Below are 17,950 nucleotides of genomic sequence, written 5' to 3' on the forward strand. Positions count from 1 at the left end.
CTGAGCTGTCGCTAGGATGCAGGGGCCCAGACAGTTCCTCTCCTTTTCTTCCCTTTCTCCAGCCTGAGCCAACAAGAGGAAACTTCACAGAGGCCATGAGGAAGCAGAGCCAACAAGCCGCGACATGGGTGAGTGGAAACTCACATGGACTTTGAGTGATAAACCGAGTTTGAAATAAACCTGACCGTACAACTTCAGCGGACTAAAGCTTTCTCCCTTCTTCTAAATTTAAACCCCTCCAGCCTGAGAGGAGCATCTGTGGTTACAGGGTGTAGCATCTGCTGCTGCTGTGTGGTCAGAGGCCAGAACAGGAAGAAGGGTACTTACTTGATTTTTCTTCTTTAATGGCGTATTCGAGCACCTTGGACGAGCTCTCGTTCAGGGAAGGGAAGTGGACGCAGAGCACCAGCTGCTTCGAGCTGCTGTCCCGGCAGACCAGGAATGTCTGCAACGGAAGAAGGAGGGGAGCCCCGTGAATCCAAGATTTGGGTGGAGATCAGAAGAAGAACAGTGAGATGGAAGTCATCCAGAATGTTCCAGAAACAAGGAGGCAGGGTGGGGCAGTCAAGCGTCCCTCAGGAGAACTGAGGCTTCTGCCCCAAGAGCCATATGTCACCTGCCCCATGTCCCCTGGCTCCTTGAGTCTCAATGTCTCATTGAAGGAAGTCAACTAAATCAATGTGTCCAAAAGAATTCTGTGCTGACACAGAGTTTGTCAGGGGGTATTTAGCATGCAGATTCCTGTGCTCATCCCCGAGACGCTGGTATGGTGTGTGTGTGTGTGGGGGTGTCCAGAATCAGCTGATTCTGACATGGGTGGTGATCTGGGGTCCACTCTTAGAAAAGTTTTCATATACAGGGAGTTAGGCTGAATTTCAGCTCACACCCCAGCAGGCACGCTCTGGCGGAGGCTGTGACTAATCACAGACATTAGTCAATTCACACTTTTATTTCCCGTGGAAATAAAAATAGCTAACAATAATATAGAGCTTTCTCTTGCTCAATAACCCTATGACGTGAGTTTTGGTGTTACTCCCACTTTACAGATGAAGAAACTGAGGCACTCTCTGAGCTTAGCAGGTCCCCCTCCTCGGGCTGGGGCGATGACTGAGTTGATGTCTGTACGGTCTGGTCCACAGGACACTCTGGAAGCTTATCCTGGCCAAGGCCTCACAGCTGTAAGGGGCAGAGCTGGGATTCAGCCCTGGACGCTGGTGTCCACGCTCGAGACTCCACCCTACGCGGCTGTCCCTGTACCACACGTCCCGCCCAGTGAGGGATGTGTCCTTTCTCCTCTTGTGGCTTCACTCTAGTCTGATAAGAGATGCCTCTGGGCCTCGGGGGTGTATCTGCATTCCAGTAACCAAGCATCCCCTGAAGTCTACACCAGAGCCACGTGCCTACAGACACGTCACCTCTACTTCTGCTCTGGACAGTGGTTCCGCTCAGCAAGGGGCCTGTGACTCCACACTTCTCCACTGTCACACCCCACAGCAGCCCCCGGGGGCAGTGCCCTCCCATGGCCATCACGGGGAGGAGGCCCCTACTTCTTTTCACACTCTCTGTGGTTTCAAAATGTTTTTAGTCTCCGCTGACCCTACCCAAGCTCATCCCTCCTTCCAGGTGAAGACAGACCGCTTCTAGAATCTCCCCAGCCTCCTGGAGCACAGCTTCCCCTGGGGAAGGGGGAGGGGCCTCCCTCAGCTGGGGAAGAGTCATGCCTTCCTTTCCTGAGAGAGGACTTGGTCACAGTGTCCTTCCATCCCCTCCAGCTCGTCCCTGCCCTGGGGTCTGAGCCTCTCCCACTCAGGCCCCAAGTGCCCAGGCTAGAGTTTAGAAGACCAGGAGCCCAGCCAAAGATGCTAAGGGAAGGCTGGGGAGCAGGGCCCCTGGGACATCCCTGAGGATGTGGCCCCAAGCGTGGGGCTCGGGAGGAGCACTGAGGTGGGGCGTCTTCCCTTTCCCCACCCAGGCACACTATCCTCTCACCCCTTTGGTGATGCTCCAAATTCTCTGCCAGTGTTCTTGATGACTATTATCACCATGTTGCTATGTTATTAGAATTGCGAATACAATGTTATTATAATTGTTAATAAAACATTAAAATAACATCATTACTATTGAGTAGTAGCAGCTAACATCTATTGCCTCCCTAGTCTGCCCAAGCCTTAGTTAGCCCTGGTCCATTAGATTCCGTGATCTTACTTAATTCTGTTATTAAAGCTATGGGGAGGGGTGCTATCATTATCCCCATTTTACAGATGAGGAAACTGAGGTAGAGAGAGGCAAGCAATGCCCAGGACCACAGGGCTAGGAAGTGCTGGAGCTAGGATTTGGGCTCAGGCCCTTCTGCTCGAGACCCTGATCCCGAGCACTCACAGCCAGAGGGTGGATCGCTTGGCTTAAAGTTTTGCTCTACGTAAGAGTGCGTGTCCCTCTGGGAGCAGCGACACAATGAACCTATTAGTCATTGAACCGCGGTCGGAAATGAGTTTACCAGCCATTCTCCTGGAGCATGAGGCTGGAGGGAGCTTGACAACCCGGAGTGGACACAGGAGGACAGGACAGAGGCTCCTGGGGCCAGAAATGAGAGGCAAGCAGGATGCTGGCCGCACACGTGCCCAGCCTGGAAGGTGGCCCTCCCTAGGGGACCCAGCAGGAGGTCGGCTCACTTCTGGAGGCCTCCTGCAGCCTTTACATCAGCTCAGAGACGACACCTGGGCTCCCAGCAGAGCCCCACCCAACTCTGAGCTGCAGCATCGCTGAACTGATGTGTTCACCAGGACCTCGCCTGACCCCAGGAACGCGTGGGCTTTCAAAGGAAATAGGTCTCTGGGCCTCTTCTTCGGAGGTCCAAGGCCGGGCTGCCTCCTGCCCACCAGGCCAGTGGGAACCAGCAGTGTGTGAGGGAATGTGAGTGTGTGTGTATATGTGTATGTGTGTGTAAGAGAAAGAGAGAGAGAGAGAGAATGGTGTGTGGGTGAGTGTGGTATAATAAAAAAAAAATAATGGTCTTTGTCCTCAGTTCCTCGCAGAGTTTCAAAAACCCTTGGAATTTCCTGAGTGACAGAAATGTAATTTGTTATTCATGAAGAGCCGCTTTTGACCACACCTGAGTTCATGCTAACAGGTGACTCATCGTGGCTCTTAGTTTCAAAGGAGGGGCTGGCCACGGAAAGACAATCACGTGATTAGAGGGCTGGAACTTGCAGCCCCGCCCCCAACCTGGGGGGTGGGGGGAGGGACTGGAGATCGAGTTCAAGCAGGTGGCCAATGATTTATTTACTCACTCCTGCCCATGAAATGAAACTGGGTAAAACCTCTGGACGCTGAAGCTCACTGGGCTTCCTGGTTGCTGAACTAATTGAGGTGCTCGAGGCGGGGCGCCCATATTCCACCAGGAGAGGGTACGGGTGCTCCACGTCCCCGTCCTCACCCCTGACCTCACCCCTAGGTGTCTCATTCAGCTGCTGTTGAGTTGTATCCTTTATAATAAAATGGTCATAAGTCCAGCAGAGTGCTTTCAGTGAGCTTTCTGTATCATTCCACCAAATTATCAAAACTGAAGGAGGGTCATGTTCGTAGCCAAGTCAGACAGAAGTGTGGGTAGCCCGGGGACCCCCCGTGTGTCTGGCATCTGCAGTAAGGGCAGTCTTGTTGGGGACCTGCCCTTTAATGTGTGGGGTCTGCTCACTCCGGGCAGTCGGTGTCGGAACTGAATTGTAGGACACCCAGTTGGTGTCAGAGAATTCTTGTCGGAGTGTTGTGAGTGAGTGTGTGTGTGGGGCGGGTGAGTGTGGAATGAGTGAACTCTGGCTGCCCCCAGGGCCTCCCTGCTGGAGCTCTGTGCACAGGGAGAGAGGCCAGAGCCAGAGCCAGAGGTACCCCTGGGAAGGCTGACAGAGCAAACGTGGACCCTTGACCCCGAGCCAGGGCAAGAGCTGGGGCTGGCGCCCTCCTGAACTGAAACCAAACTGGAGGTTCTGTGTTTGTAGTGGAAGCACTTACTTTACGCATGTGGTGCATGCCTGGGGGGACACACGTCCGGGTCACTTGTTGAGAAGCACATGCACATGGCAGAGCATCCCCGAGTGTCAGGAATGACACAGGAAGGAAGTCAGAGTTTTTCAAACTGTGGGTCATGAACCATTAGTACAAATGCCACCAACCTTTTTTTTTTTTTAAATGAAATACAAGAGCAAAATAGAAGATAATAAGGATGCCTATAATAAGGATGGACTTTTTGTAAGAGAGAGAGAGACCTACAGAGGGCCAAGGCCACAGTACAACAGATATTTCTTACTCTACTGATGGTCACCTTCTTCCTGGCCTATTTTGACCCGCCACTGATCTGTCCCTGGGGTCACTGCCGTAAGTCATGGTTGCCAGCCCCTGCTGGGACCTCCCTGGGTGCCGCCCTGCAGCCTAATGGGCTCTTTCACCCCCAGCACATAACTAGTTCTAGACTTCTTCACTTTGCTGGGACATTGAGCCTGTTCTCTGCCCTCATGTTCCACTGAGAGAAAGGAAGACAGGAGCCCTCGGGTGGGAACTCCTCCAGCGAGGAGGCGAGTCACAATCTGTCACAATCTGTATTTCTTCCTGGGCTCCCAGAGGGCCCTGAACAGCCAGTTACGAGCTCTGTGGCCCCGGGTAATTCCGTGGCTTCTCTGAGCCTCAGCGTTCTGTGAATGGGGATAACACCTACGACCACCGAGAGCAGAAACAAGAAGCGAAACCACAGCCCTGCCCCTCAGTGTGGGGAGAAGTAATTGAGCTATTGCATAGGGAAGCACCCGACGGGATAAGAGGGTCTCTACAGACGCCCGCTGAGGATTAATGCTCCATTTGCCTCTACCCCTCCCCCACGGCTGGTTTTTGTTCTGTCTCCCAGTCTCAGGCTCCATCTAGAACTGGGGATCCATCTAACCAACTGTGTTTATTGTGAAAAAGAATCAGAGGTGGTTTCCTTGAGAGAGTGCTTCAGTCAATAGGAAGGAGCCAGGAGTCAGAATAGTGGCTAACGTCTGTGCTCTGTGCCAGGTACCTTTCGTGTGGAATCATCCAGTTCTCAGCACAGCCCAGCGAGGAGGAACTGTTACTATTCCCTTTGATGGATGAGGACTCAGGGCACAGAGAGGTTAAGTAAACTCACGGCCGTGCAGACGGGAAGTGCAGAGGCAGGACACAGACCCAGACCAAGAGCATCTCGCTTATCTCTGCCATCACGTCTGCTTTATCTACTCATTGAGGGGCAGGGGTGTGGAGAGGGGTGGAAAGTCCCCTAGGCTGGACTCTGACAGGTCCGCAATTCTGAAGCCCAACACCCACACCTTCAGCATGGCCACAAAGCTTCACATAGCACTGCCGTCTCCTGTGGCCGAGTCCTGGCGCTCTTATCTGAAAAACCAAGATAAGGCACTCGGGGGGAACTTGGGGGGTGCAAGAGGCTGTGAGTTAGTGGGAGGGTGGGGAGTGGAGGAGGCTAGAGGGGTCCTCTGACCCTTCCTGCCCGGAATGCAGTGGGGGAGGGGGGCACAGACAGGTGCTGCTGTGAGCAGAACCCCCATCAGTGGTCTGCCTTGGCCACTGTCTTTCAGAATAAAATGGTCCATTCTGCGTTCCCCTTTGGGGAGGCTTAGATGCTCAGCTAGTCATAGGCCCCTTCTAGGAGGTGTCCAGACAGCACCTCAAAAACAGCGTCACTGTGTCGGAGTCCATGCTTGCCTTTTGGACCACAGCTGTCATGTGAAGAAGCTCGAGTGAGCCCGCTGGCGTCGTGGGGCCCGGGCAACAGCCGGCGCCCACCGCCAGACATTGAGTGAGGCCGTCTCAGGCCAGCCAGCTGCAGTCAAGCTGCCCGATGACTGCGGCTGCATGACCGAGCCCAGGGAGACCAGCAGAAGAACCACTCGGTGGAACCCGGCCCAAGCTGCTGACCGGCAGGATGGCGAGCAAATCAGATGGTGACTATCTCAAGCCACTGAATTTTGAAGTGGTTTGTTATGCAACAGCAGGTAATGATAGAGCCCTGGGCTACACGGACACGGGGCCTCATCCTTTGGGTGTCCCCCTCCTCCCTTCCTTCTGTGAGGCACTGCTGGTGGGCCCCCAGAGCTCGGTGGGGGAAGTTTGAAAGCAAGTGATGCTCCCAGCTCCTCACTCTACAAAGAAACCAAGGCCCAGAGATGCACAAAGGCCCCCTGAGGTCACACCGCTTGTAGCGGCAGAACCAGGACAAGAATGCAAGGCCAGAGACCCTCAGGCCAGGGTTGCGGCCACTAGAGTACACGTCTTCCAACCCAACCCGCCCGCTGAGCGTCAGATGAGCACGTGGCCTACACCAGGCACCAGGCCAGAGGTTTCAGATCCTTTGCAGCAACGCTCTCCCTGGGGTGTGGAAGAATTTACCCATTGGACGGACGAGAAAGCAGGGGGCTTCTTAAAGAGAGGGGAAGGGACGGTGCAGAGCATTGGGCCTTGGGGCCCCTCTGTGTTAAGACTGCAGCACAGGCTCTGGAGGCAGACTCTGAGTTCAGTCCTTCGCTGGCCACCCCCCGCTGTGGGACCTCTCTGGGGCGGCTTCCTCCTCTGCAAAATGGGATCATAACCGTTCCTGCCTGTGACGGTCACTAAGAGTTAGCTTCCTGAGAACCAGTCCCCTCCCTTTCCTTGCTAACTGACCCCAATTCTGACCTGGGTGCAGTGTATCTTGCCTCAGGAGATGAATCACGTTTGGGCAGAGCCAGTCATGGCCATTCTGCTCCCCTTTGCCATTCACCTCCTTTCCCAGCCTCCCTCCCAGTTACGGGTGGCCAATAAGGCGTCTGGAAAAACATCTATTCCCTGACGAAAAGACTGAGCCTAGGAGGAGAAAGCCTTTTGCTCAAGACCTCCTGCCTTCAAACGGGTGAGATGGCTGGAGCTGCAGCCAGCATTTTGTAACCACGAGGCGACAAACTTGAGGACAAAAAGCCAACACCTTGAAGATGGGATAAAGAAAGGTGGAAAGAAGCTGGGTCCTGAAGACATCATTGAGCTGCTAAACTAGCCCTGGACCCCAACCTCCAGATTTCTCATTAGGTAGACAATAGTAGCCTTATGGTTGAAGCTGCCATAGGCTAGGTTTGTTTTTACTTGAAGCAGAAAGCATTCCCGGCTGACCCAGTGCATCAAAGAGAGAACTGCACAGGTGACTTCAGTAGAGGGCCTGCTATATAATATGCACTCAGTATATGGTGCCTCCCTTCCCTGGTGCCCCTCTACCTGCCTCAGAGCCCTGAGGACAAATGGCACAGAGCCCCTTACTGCACAGAGGTAGAATTCCTATCCTCTGCTGTTCACGGTGGCTCCGTGAGTCAGAAAGGCAGCATGGTGGGACGCCAGGCACCCTGAACAAGGATGGGCATCCTCATCAGCAGCTCCAGACTTCAGCCCTCAGCTCTGAGTGAAAGGATGAGCTCAAGGTGAACAGTGGGGGAACACGAGGTGACAAGTCCAGGCGCCAGGGCCTCCTCTGTCCACCTCCAGGCCCCTCGCCTGTGGGCTGTCCGGGTTATTACGAATGCAGCAGCTCACATTCATGCCCACAGCGCAACCCTCCATCGGCCACTGCTCTTGGAAGCCTTCTCTGATTAACCAGGCCACAACAAACCCTGCTGTGCCCCCGCGTCCTCACCCAACCTCTCTCCTCTCTGGGAACAAGCCTCATCTGGTGCCTTGTTGAGCAGACATCTGAGTCAACCCTCTCCTTCTGTTCCATCTTTTTTCCCCTTCTGTCAGCTCCCCCCATGCGCTGGATTAGGAACTCTCAGAAAGCAGAAGAATCCTCTTCCCCAATTGCACAAATGGATAGACGGCATGCTCATGCTGAGGGTCCAATTTTCCTTGAAGAGCTAGGATTCCCCCACCCCAATCTCCCAAAACAACAGTGGGGTAGAGGTCAGAGCACTGGCTGCGAGGCAGGACACTTGGTGTCCTTCCTAGTTCTGACACGGGTTTGCCGTGACCTTTGGCAAGTCACTTCCCCTCTCTGAGCGCTTTTCCATTCTAGTCAGGCAGGGGGTCTGAAAGGTCCCAGGACTCCTTCCTTCTAGAAGATACTCTGCCAGCATCAGTGCCCTGGGGTCTTTCCTAAGATCCTAAGAGGCTTGCACAAGAGTTGGTTTCACGGGTACATTATCGCAATCCAGGAGGTTGGAATAGCTGGCCGCGGGAGCCCCTCTCTGTCCACCTACCACCAGCGTGGGTTTTGGAAAAACTAACTGGTGTCAGTAACAGCTGGGACAGAATATGCTTAAGGAGAGAATTATGCAGCCGCTGTAGTCCCCTCCTCCTTGCCAAATAAATACATAAGAACCCAAATCTAAATACACTATAAATGGTTCTGTTTTTACTATCCATTTTTGGCCCAGACAATCCAGAGCTGTCTGCTTTTCCACTTTTGTTATTTTAGGACTATTTTCCAGTTGCTTGGGGAAAATTTCCAATCATGCCCATTAGGGCAGAACAGAAGTGGCTGGTTCTTCCCAGAGGCCACAAGTGCAGGGGCTGCCGTGCCTGTGGAGGTCGGTGGTCTAGTGGCTGAAGCCCCCTCGGGACACCCGTGGCCCACCTTTCCCATTACTGATAAGGAAGTCATAGCACAGCATGGAGTGGAGTTCCTCAGTCCTGGCCGCACATCAGAAGCACCCAGGGAGCTTGTAAAACATGCTGATGCCTGAGCCCCGCTCCAAACCAAAGAAATCACAGTTTCTGGGGATGAGGCCGAGACATCGTGTTTTTTTAAAGCCTTTGAAGGCAGTCAGTCGGTGGGTTCAAATCACACTCCACCACTTAGTAGCCACATTACTCAGGGCAGCCTCCTTACCACCAGAGTTGGGCTTCCTCACTTATAAAATGGAGAGCCTGCGCCTGTTCTGCAGGGCTGTTGGGAAGATGCGACATGAGGGTTGGCACACAGCAGACCCTCAATACTCGCTGACTGTGCCCTCTTCCCCGGCCCCAGCGCCCTCAAGGGGCAAGAGAGGGGCTTCACGGCACTAACATGGAACGGAATTGGTATTCCTCGGGATCACACCTGGGAAAGTGCCTTGAACCTCCATGGCTGGTCCACATCGCACTCAGGTTACTGCAACCCTTGAGCCAACCCCCCAGCACAAAAAGCAATCTTACAAGAGGTTTCTTTCCTTAAAAACCACCTTTTGGCCTAGAAGCAATGACACTTCAGTGGCAATGGACACACACACAGCACCCAGACCTTGGTTTTTGATACTATTCTCCGATGAAAGGAACAAGGGCTCCTTGGAGAAATGGCTGATTCTAGGACTGGGGCAAGGAATATACAAGACAATCCGGAGCATCTTGTAGTATAAGAAAGTAGGGAAGTGCTCCAAGAAACGAACAAACAAACAAAACACACACAGTGATGAGGGCATGTCAAAGGGACACAGGAACCAACCGAAAGAGCTCCCAATGGCCAAAGTTGGGACCACTTGAGCAACAAATTAATGGTACCAGTATTGCACTATAAGCCAAGGCATAAAATAAATATCCATGAGTCTATATTGATATAAGTAAATGACTGAATAAATAAATAAACGGGGGAGAAGAGACAGATCTCCTGTGCAGAAGAATTCCAAATAATCTATGTAGATACTCAGTCAAGGAAGCAGAGCATAGCTCCCCCTTCCCCCCCAAGGGTGGGCTGTGCAGAGAGACTTCCTTCCAAAGAGGACAGTATGGAAGGGGGAGAAGGGGGCACCTTTACAGGGGAGAAACCTGGCAAACACACCTCAGCCAGGTGATCAAGGTCAACATCAACAGTGACAAGTTGTGTTGACAGTGTGTCCCTTTGACATGATGTGATGAGAAGGGTACTTTACCTCCATGGTCATCCTCCCCCAAACCCCTAACCCCAGTCTAACCATCTGAAAAATCCCCACTGAGGGACATTCTACAAAATACCTAAGCAGTACTCCTCAAAACTGGCAAGGTCATCAAAAACAAAGAAAGCCTGAGAAATTGTCACAGCCAAGAGGAGCCTAAGGAGACATGGTGACTACAGGTAATATGGTGCCCTGGATGGGATCCCGGAACAGGAAAAGGACATTAGGTCAAAGCTAAGGAAATCTGAATAAAGCTGGGCTTTAGTTAAAACTTATGTATCACTATTGGTTCATTAATTGTGACACACGTACCCTACTAACGTTAGATGTTAACAATAGGAGAAACTGGCTGAGGAGTATGCGGGAACCCCCTGTACTCTCTTTGTAACTTTTCTGTAAATCTAAAACTTCTAAAATAAAACTGAAAAGAAAAACACCGTTTGGGTGCAGACTGAACAAAGGTGGCTTTTTGATCGCATTGTTTTTGGATACACACAAATCAAAAATGGGCCAATATGTTCTCAACACCTTATCAGAGAAGCAGGCTGCAGGGAGGGGATGTGGGGTGTGGTGGAGGGGGTGGGACATGATCAAGGTCACATAGATATTTGGGACAAAAGGGGCCAGATCCCCAGTCTCTTGACCACTGGCCCTGGACACGATGCAGCATCCTGCTCATCAAGAGGGGTGGGTCTAGGTGATCTCTGAAGACCCTTTGAGCTCTCACAGCCTGGTGGCCACCCACGGTGCCTGTATCTTTAAAAATGCTGAAGCCATCACACTAGTTGAATTTTAGACAGTTCTGTGGAATGATATTCTGCATCAAAGGGCCTTCCCAGCATCCCTGAAGATCACAACATGCAGACTCTGCTCTTACTAGCTGTGTGATGTCAGGCAAGCGAATTAACTTCTCTGTGCCTTTGTTTCCTCATCTGGAAATGGGGACACTAATATCATGAGCTACCTGCAGAAATCGCTGTGAGGATCAATAAGACAGTGCAAAGAGCAACTCTGGGTAAAAGTTGGCTCATCTTTTTTAGCAGAGCATGAGCTTTGTTTCTGCTTGAAAATACAGAAGGTCCTGGAGCAGAGGGCAGGGAAGGCAGCAGAGGCGCATCTGCTCCAATTCTGTTGTCCTCGGGGCTGAACCAGCCCTGCAGCCTCAGAGGGACAGTGGGCAGCAGCGGAAGGGCCTGGCTGCCCGCCTTTGGTGCAGTCACCTTCGGTCTTAGCAGCCTGTGGTGCCCCTCATGGGATCCGATTCAAGGCTTGGGACACAGGTGTTACTTCAGGACCAGCCTGGAGCTTTCTCCTTTCTATACTCAGCCCCCAGATTGGAGAAGAGCGGCCTGGGTACCTCCCCCTGCCTTTACCCAATGGCTGTCAGGAGTTGGTGGACAATACCAGCCCCCTCACCCCTCGGTGGGGTGACTTGAGATGCACGCCCCGGCAGGATTCAGCTCCCCCTGCCCCCAGCGGTAACTCGAACGATCACGTATCTTCTATGAGCTGCCTTCCCTTCCCTGTCTTATTTCCCTTGTTGGTGCTCCCTGGGGTCACCTCCCAAGTAAACCACTTGTACTCCAATCCTCGTCTCGGGGTCTGCTTCTGGGGAAGCCCAGACTAGGGCACTCCTCTTAGCCTCAGTTTCATTATCTGTAAAACGGGGAGAATAGCAGAGTCCACCCCACAGGATTATCACAGGGATTAAATGAGATGACATTCATGCAGTACTTGGTATTAATGCCAGCACAGGGCCTGCCATTGACAAGCACTCTCCACACGGAACCACTGTCGTTATCTTGAGTTGGGCTTATCTTAAACTTTTTGAAGAAAGGACTGAACCCTTTGACAAAGCGGTAATGACTGACCCCGGCCCAGCTGGCCCTGGAGGTCCACTTGCCTTCTCTCAGGTCGGGTCCTCACTGTCTGGTCCACCCCCATCTACACACATGCCGGGACACACCTCTCCTGATGACCAAGAAAGGTCCAGAAAATGGCCATCCCTTAGCACCAAAATCTTGTACTTGAGCCTGTGCTTGAGCTGCGTCCTCCCGGGAAGGGAGGGAAGCTGGTCCTCTCAGAATCTAATAGGGGAGTGGGCGACAGGCCGGGGCTGCAGCCAGGGAATGCTGACTGGAACACCTGCTGGCCTGAGTCCCGATTTTATTTTCTACAGTTTCATCTTCTGCTCTGAAGCCCTCGGTCAGTTCAAAACCGAAAACTTTTCAGTGGGGAGGAATAAAACAACAGATCTTGTTTTCTTGAGCACTACAGTCTCCCTGCCTCCCCCCTCCAACCCTCTCCCTGCTCATCCCTCCAAGAAAAGAGCCATCCACAGACTCCCAAGCTGACCTAGGTGCTGAGATGGGGCTGGGCTGGCCCACGGGGCACTGGCCTCGACAGGTGTGTGACAAGGGGGGAAGCCTAGCCTGGCCTTGGTGGGATTCTGCTGGGCCTTCAGGCCTCTATGGTCCCCACTCCTTGTGGCAGGGGCCTCTGTGGCAAAGGGAGGTTGGGACTTTGCTGGAAGCCCTGTAAGTTCCAGTAATTCCAATTTGCAGGTATAACTGCTGACTTGATGGATTTTATCTGGCCCAAGGTGAATGAGTCTGCTAACCAACTGAGCCCCAGGTATTTAGGAGCCTAGACTATTCCCCGGCCACGGCACAGCACGACATACCACAATGAGGGTGGTCACAGCAAGGATGCCCAGCAGCTGAGAGACACGACTCCATCTGTGTCAAATAAGACCTGTGTATACGATACAGCACAGGAGCACACGACTGCCAGGTTCACATTCCACCTCGGGCACTTGCTCGCTGTGTCACCTGGGGGAGGTCACTCAACTGCTCTGTCCTTCAGTTACCTCATCTGTAAAATGGGCATAACAGTAATACCTACCCAGGGGGCTGCTGTGAGGCTGAACTGTGCTAATGCAGTGAAGAGCTTAGACCAGTGCCGGCTGTTATCAGTGTGGGACTCTGCATGGAAAGGACTGGAAAGATGCGCTGTGCACTTCTAGCAAAAATGCCTTCTGGAAGCAGACTGGTGGTGGCAGGGGACCAGGGAGAGGCAGGATGGGGAGTAACTGCTTTCATGGGGCTTTCTCTTGGGGTGATGAAGTGTTTCAGAACTAGACAGAGGTGGCGGCTGCACAGCATGGCGAATGGACCAAATTGTGCACTTTAAAATGGCTCATTTTATGTTATGTGAATTTCACCTGAATAAAACAAGCAAAAACAAAAAAGACTTCTGGGAAGCAGGTTAGGTGAAAAAGAGTAGGTGGCAAAGACCTTCATAAGACACTTTACTTTTTACTTTATCACTTCTGCCCTGCTTGATTGTTTTTCTACAATGAACATATTTGTGTATCACTTCTATAGTTAAACAAATTAAATGTTTTTTAAAAAGGAAGTAGCGTGTAAGAGAAAATGCGTTGGGGGGTTGGTGGGTGGCTTTTGACGGCTCTGACTCATATTTCATTATCTACCTATTTATCTCCCCCTGTAATGCTTACATGACCCAGAGGAAAGAGCTGTTAATGGTCCCATCTCAAAGTGAGAAAAGTGCTCAGAAAATTGAATCCACTTGGTCAACTCAGAGAGCCCGACTCCAAAAAATCTTTGGACTCCATTACACGGCGCCTTATTTTCACATGTAAAATGATTTCTCAGGTCCCTCCTTCTGAGACTCTCTAGTCCCCGGATGCCTGGCTGGGTTCTTGAAGTGTCCATCCTGCCTCTCAGGCGCCCAGATGCCCAGACGGCCCCTGCCAGCCGCACATTCCCGTGCTCTCCAGTAGGGACACCTTCTCTCCCAAGCAGAAACCAGCCCTCGCACCAGTCCCTGGCTCCTGAGTTCTGGGAAAAACACCCTGGTTTGAAAGGCTGATAAACCTAAGAAAAGAAAGGAAATGGGCTCCTTATGGCTGTGCCTGCCTGCTGGCCACGAAGCAGAGAGACGCCGACTCACCCCAGACACCTCCTGGTGCAGGATCCTGGCCGCCTCTGCCCGGCCCAGGCCCAGCTGCAGCCACACCGGGCACGTTTTGATGAGCTTCTCCAGGACGCTGATGCCTCGGCAAGGAAGGCAGTTCTTCGGAGTGGTTGTCGGACAAGGCCCCAGGCCATCTTCCTCCTCCTCTTTCTCGCCCTCTGCTTTGCCCACATCTGGAATAGGACTGAGAACAGAATCAAATGAGCAGCCCGTCCTGCAGCCCAGAGCGGGGTTTATATAAATGGGGATTCAATTCAACTGGGCTTATTTATTTAGTATCCACAAAGCCAGCGGCCCTTTGGGGAATTAAAAAATGAACAAGCCATGATCTTCACCTTAAGGCGCTTATAATAAAATGGGTTGGACACACACAGAAACAACCAGCTGTAGCACAAGACTGGAATAATTATAACAGAAGCACAGTGTGACAGAAGTAGCTAATTCCAACCCAGGGTGGGCTCAGGGAGACACGGGGGCATTTGAGCAGAGCCCGGAAGAGGGGATTTCAAAAACTTTTAAATTGAAGTGTAACATACACACAGCGAAACGCACAAGTCTTTAGCATACAGCTAGACAAATTTTTACACATGTCTACACCCATGTATCCCAGATCAAGGTAGAGACCTGTGCTATCCAATACTGTAGCCACCAGCCACATATGGGTATTGAGCTCTTAAAAGTGTTGTCTAGGGGCCAGCCCAGTGGCACAAGCGGTTAAGTGTGCGCGCTCCTCTGCAGCGGCCTGGGGTTCGCCGGTTCGGATCCCGGGCGGGCACTGATGCACCGCTCGTCAGGCCATGCTGTGGTGGCATCCTATATAAAGTGGAAGAAGATGGGCATGGAGGTTAGCCCAGGGCCAGTCTTCCTCAGCAAAAAAAGAGGAGGATTGGCAGAGGTTAGCTCAGGGCCGATCTTCCTCACAAAAAAAAAAAAAAGTGTTGTCTGAATCAATACGTGCTGTAAGCATAAAATACACACGGGATTTCCAAGACTTGGTATGAAAAAAAGACTGTGAAATAGTTCATTAATAATATTTTACATTGATTACAAGCTGAAATGATATTTTGGATATATTGGGTTAAATAAAACATTATTAAAATTAATTTCACCTATTTCATTTTACTTTTTTAATGTGGCTACTAGAAAAGTTAAAACTGCCTATGTGGCCTGCATTATATTTCTATTAGATGTGCTGATACAGACATTTCCAGAAGGCTCCGTTGTGCCTGCCACCAGTCAACACTCCCTCCCTCCCCACCCCAAGGTGAGGATGTGTTGACAGGCCAGAGTAGGGGAAGGAGGAGAATCACGGGTCTAAGAAACAGCAAAACCAAAGTAGAGGTCCAGTTTAAGAGGTCCCAGACCCCCCCTAACGTGCTCACCTCACCTGACCCCCGAGACACATTGGCTGGTGAATTTGGATTCTAGAAAAGGAGGAACGGGGGCCGGCCCCGTGGCATAGTGGTTAAGTGTGCGCACTCCGCTGCTGGCTGCCCGGGTGCGGATCCTGGGCGCACACCGATGCACCGCTTGTCAGGCCATGCTGTGATGGAGTCCCATATAAAGTGGAGGAAGATGGGCACAGATGTTAGCTCCGGGCCAGCCCTCCTCAGCAAAAGAGGAGGATTGGCATGGATGTTAGCTCAGGGCTGATCTTCTTCACAAAAAAAGAATTAAAAAAAAAAAAAAAAAGGAAGGACAGCATCTTGGTGCCTCAAATCCTGAGTCGGGTGAGTTATGTGGTCTGTTTGAGAAGCTAAATCTCTCAGGGCACCTGCAGGGGTGAAACCCCTCATCAGACAGGTCGGTAGTCATAAAGCCAGGAAGATGTGGCCGGTGCCTCTCTGTTGCCCTGTGTCCTGTGATGTTGCCCAGGGGCACCAGGGATCAGGGTGGTGTTTGCTGTAAGTGGCCCCCTGAGGGGAGGGATGAGGGCAGGATGGGTCCTGGTAAAGGGCGAAGAAAAGTGGAACCACTTCCTGCCGGGGAGGGAGTAGGGGTCAGAGGGCAGCAGGATCCGGAAGTCCTGATGAGGGAACAGCATTTCCTAAAGGGGAGGGTAGGATCCTGGCGGTTGTCTGGTGGTGGGGAGGCGGAGAAGTTCTGGATTACACAGGTCCAGTAATGCGTGGTTTAAGCAGCCGGGCTTTGCAGAGACCAGACTGGGAAGATGTGAGGTGATGAGGGATGTGTTAACATCACTGTGCTAAAATTCCCTGCTCCGACGCCCCACTCCCGAATCCTCCGGGAAGCCCTCCCTCTCGTGGATGCTGTGTGTGCGCGTGGGTACTTGTGGATTTCCCCTCTGGGTCCACACACAAGAGCGGGCCAGGTCACCAGGACAACAGGGGCGTCCCAGGCAGTGGCAGGACTACTAGGGCTGAGAGGGGAAGGAGGGCCGCCCCACGGATGTCCACAGGCTGTGGAATTGAGGCCCAAAGGGTCTCATTTGGAGCTCAAGGCCAGGACGGCCTGGCTGATACTGATGTAACTTAACCCCTTCCCAGGCCCAGAATGTGGTCCCAGCATCTCCTCTGAGAAAGCAGTTAAAACAGTGGAGGCCAGAATTACCCAGAAAAGAAGCATTCTGGGGCCTGTCAGGTTCTTCCAGCCCCCTTGGAAACACAAAAATATCTTCTGGCACCAAAGCCTTTATAATCATCCTTAAACCTCCTCCCTTGGCCCAGGGCCTCCCCCAGGGGCCAATTAGGACTCTAACAGCAGCCAGAGTGAGAGGGATGGGTTCCCATTTCTTCTCTGCCACTAACTAGGCTTCGACTTTGGCTAGTCTGTTCCCTCTCAGGGTCTCAGTTTCTTCGTCTATACAATGGGGGAGGGGGTGGCCTGGAAGATTCCTCCATTGGCCAGTGGCCCTAGATAGGACCTGGGCTTTTGGGACAAGGGTCCCCATTTTCTCCTGTAGAACCAACGCACCAATCAAACAAACAGGCTCTGGGAGAAACGAGAAGGTTTGCCTCGCATTCACTCGTGCTGTGAGTATTTTCTGAGGGCTTGCAAGCGCCAGATGTTGTTCTCGGCACTGGGTTAGAGCAGAGAACGAAACAGTAAAAAAAGAAGAAAAACCCCTCCCCTAGGGAGAGGAGTCAGGCGAGAGACGAGGTGAATGAGTGACCTGGAGTAAGTTCGATGGTGATGAGCACCAGCAAGGAAAGCAAAGGTCCCCCGGGTGGGGCGGGGTGTGTGGCAGTTTTACATCTGGCGGCGAGGGGAGCCCTTCTTGAAAAAATGACTTTGAGTGAACATCTGGATGCAGTTATCTGGGGAAGAGATTCTAGACACAGGGGACAGCAGAGGCCTGGAGTTGCCTGGTCCAGGAGAAACTGCGAGGAAGCTTGGGGGTGGCAGGAGCTGGGAGGATGAGGGTGGGAGGAGGTGAGGTCAGAGGGGGGTTTGGGGGAGTCCCTGTAAGGGTGGCTCCCTGTAAGAGCCACTGGGAGAGTTGGCTCCAAATCCAGGTATATGAACACCTTCCCCAGGCTTCTGGCTAGAAACTGGCCCACACCAGCCTGTAGGCTTCCTCGGCAAGGAGAAATGGGCCCATGAAGACCCGAGTGCCTGGATGCCCTCTGGGCCCATAGAGAGTCTTCCAGGATCCGCTGAGATGAACCCACTCCCCACCTCCACCTCCCCGGCAGTCCCACGTGCATTCTGAGACACAGGCTGCTGTATTTTCAGGGTGACTAAGTAGAAACTCTGTCCCAGGCTCCAGCATCATGGAGACTGTGCCATCTCTCTCGTAATCATGTCCCTTCCCTGCTCCAAAAACTTCAATGGCTCCCACTGCTTAAAGAATCCAGTCCAATCTCCAAATACTGAAGGCATTCCTTTTCTGAGCCCCCCACGCTCCCCTACAAAGTGGTGTTCTCTATCACCCCAGAAAAACCTGCACTTCCTCGCCCAGCACTCTTGCTCAGCAGTTCCTTCAGATTCTCTATTACTCCCTCCCAACATTCTCTCCAACGGATAGGTGAAAGTTTATTGGACCAGACACAGAAAGCAAGAACCATAAAAGAAAAGACGGATAAATCAGATGTATTAAAATT

The 17,950-nt window shown here is 52.3% G+C and overlaps 1 protein-coding gene across 2 annotated transcripts in view; it reads right to left on the reverse strand.

Annotated features, from left to right (window-relative positions):
- RIN3 (Ras and Rab interactor 3) overlaps positions 1–17,950 on the reverse strand; it is a 125,491-nt gene that overhangs the window by 75,167 nt on the left and 32,374 nt on the right. For both annotated transcript variants that reach the window (XM_087448035.1, XM_087448034.1), the window contains exons 2-3: positions 13,863–14,070; positions 328–445 (exon numbers count right to left, since the gene is read on the reverse strand). In XM_087448035.1, coding sequence (XP_087304161.1) covers positions 328–445; positions 13,863–14,070 — 326 coding nt within the window. The remainder of the gene's footprint in view (positions 1–327; positions 446–13,862; positions 14,071–17,950) is intronic.

Source organism: Ceratotherium simum, chromosome 24 (assembly GCF_057802395.1).
Source record: "Ceratotherium simum simum isolate JZ-2026a chromosome 24, ASM5780239v1, whole genome shotgun sequence".
Lineage (NCBI taxonomy): Eukaryota > Metazoa > Chordata > Mammalia > Perissodactyla > Rhinocerotidae > Ceratotherium > Ceratotherium simum.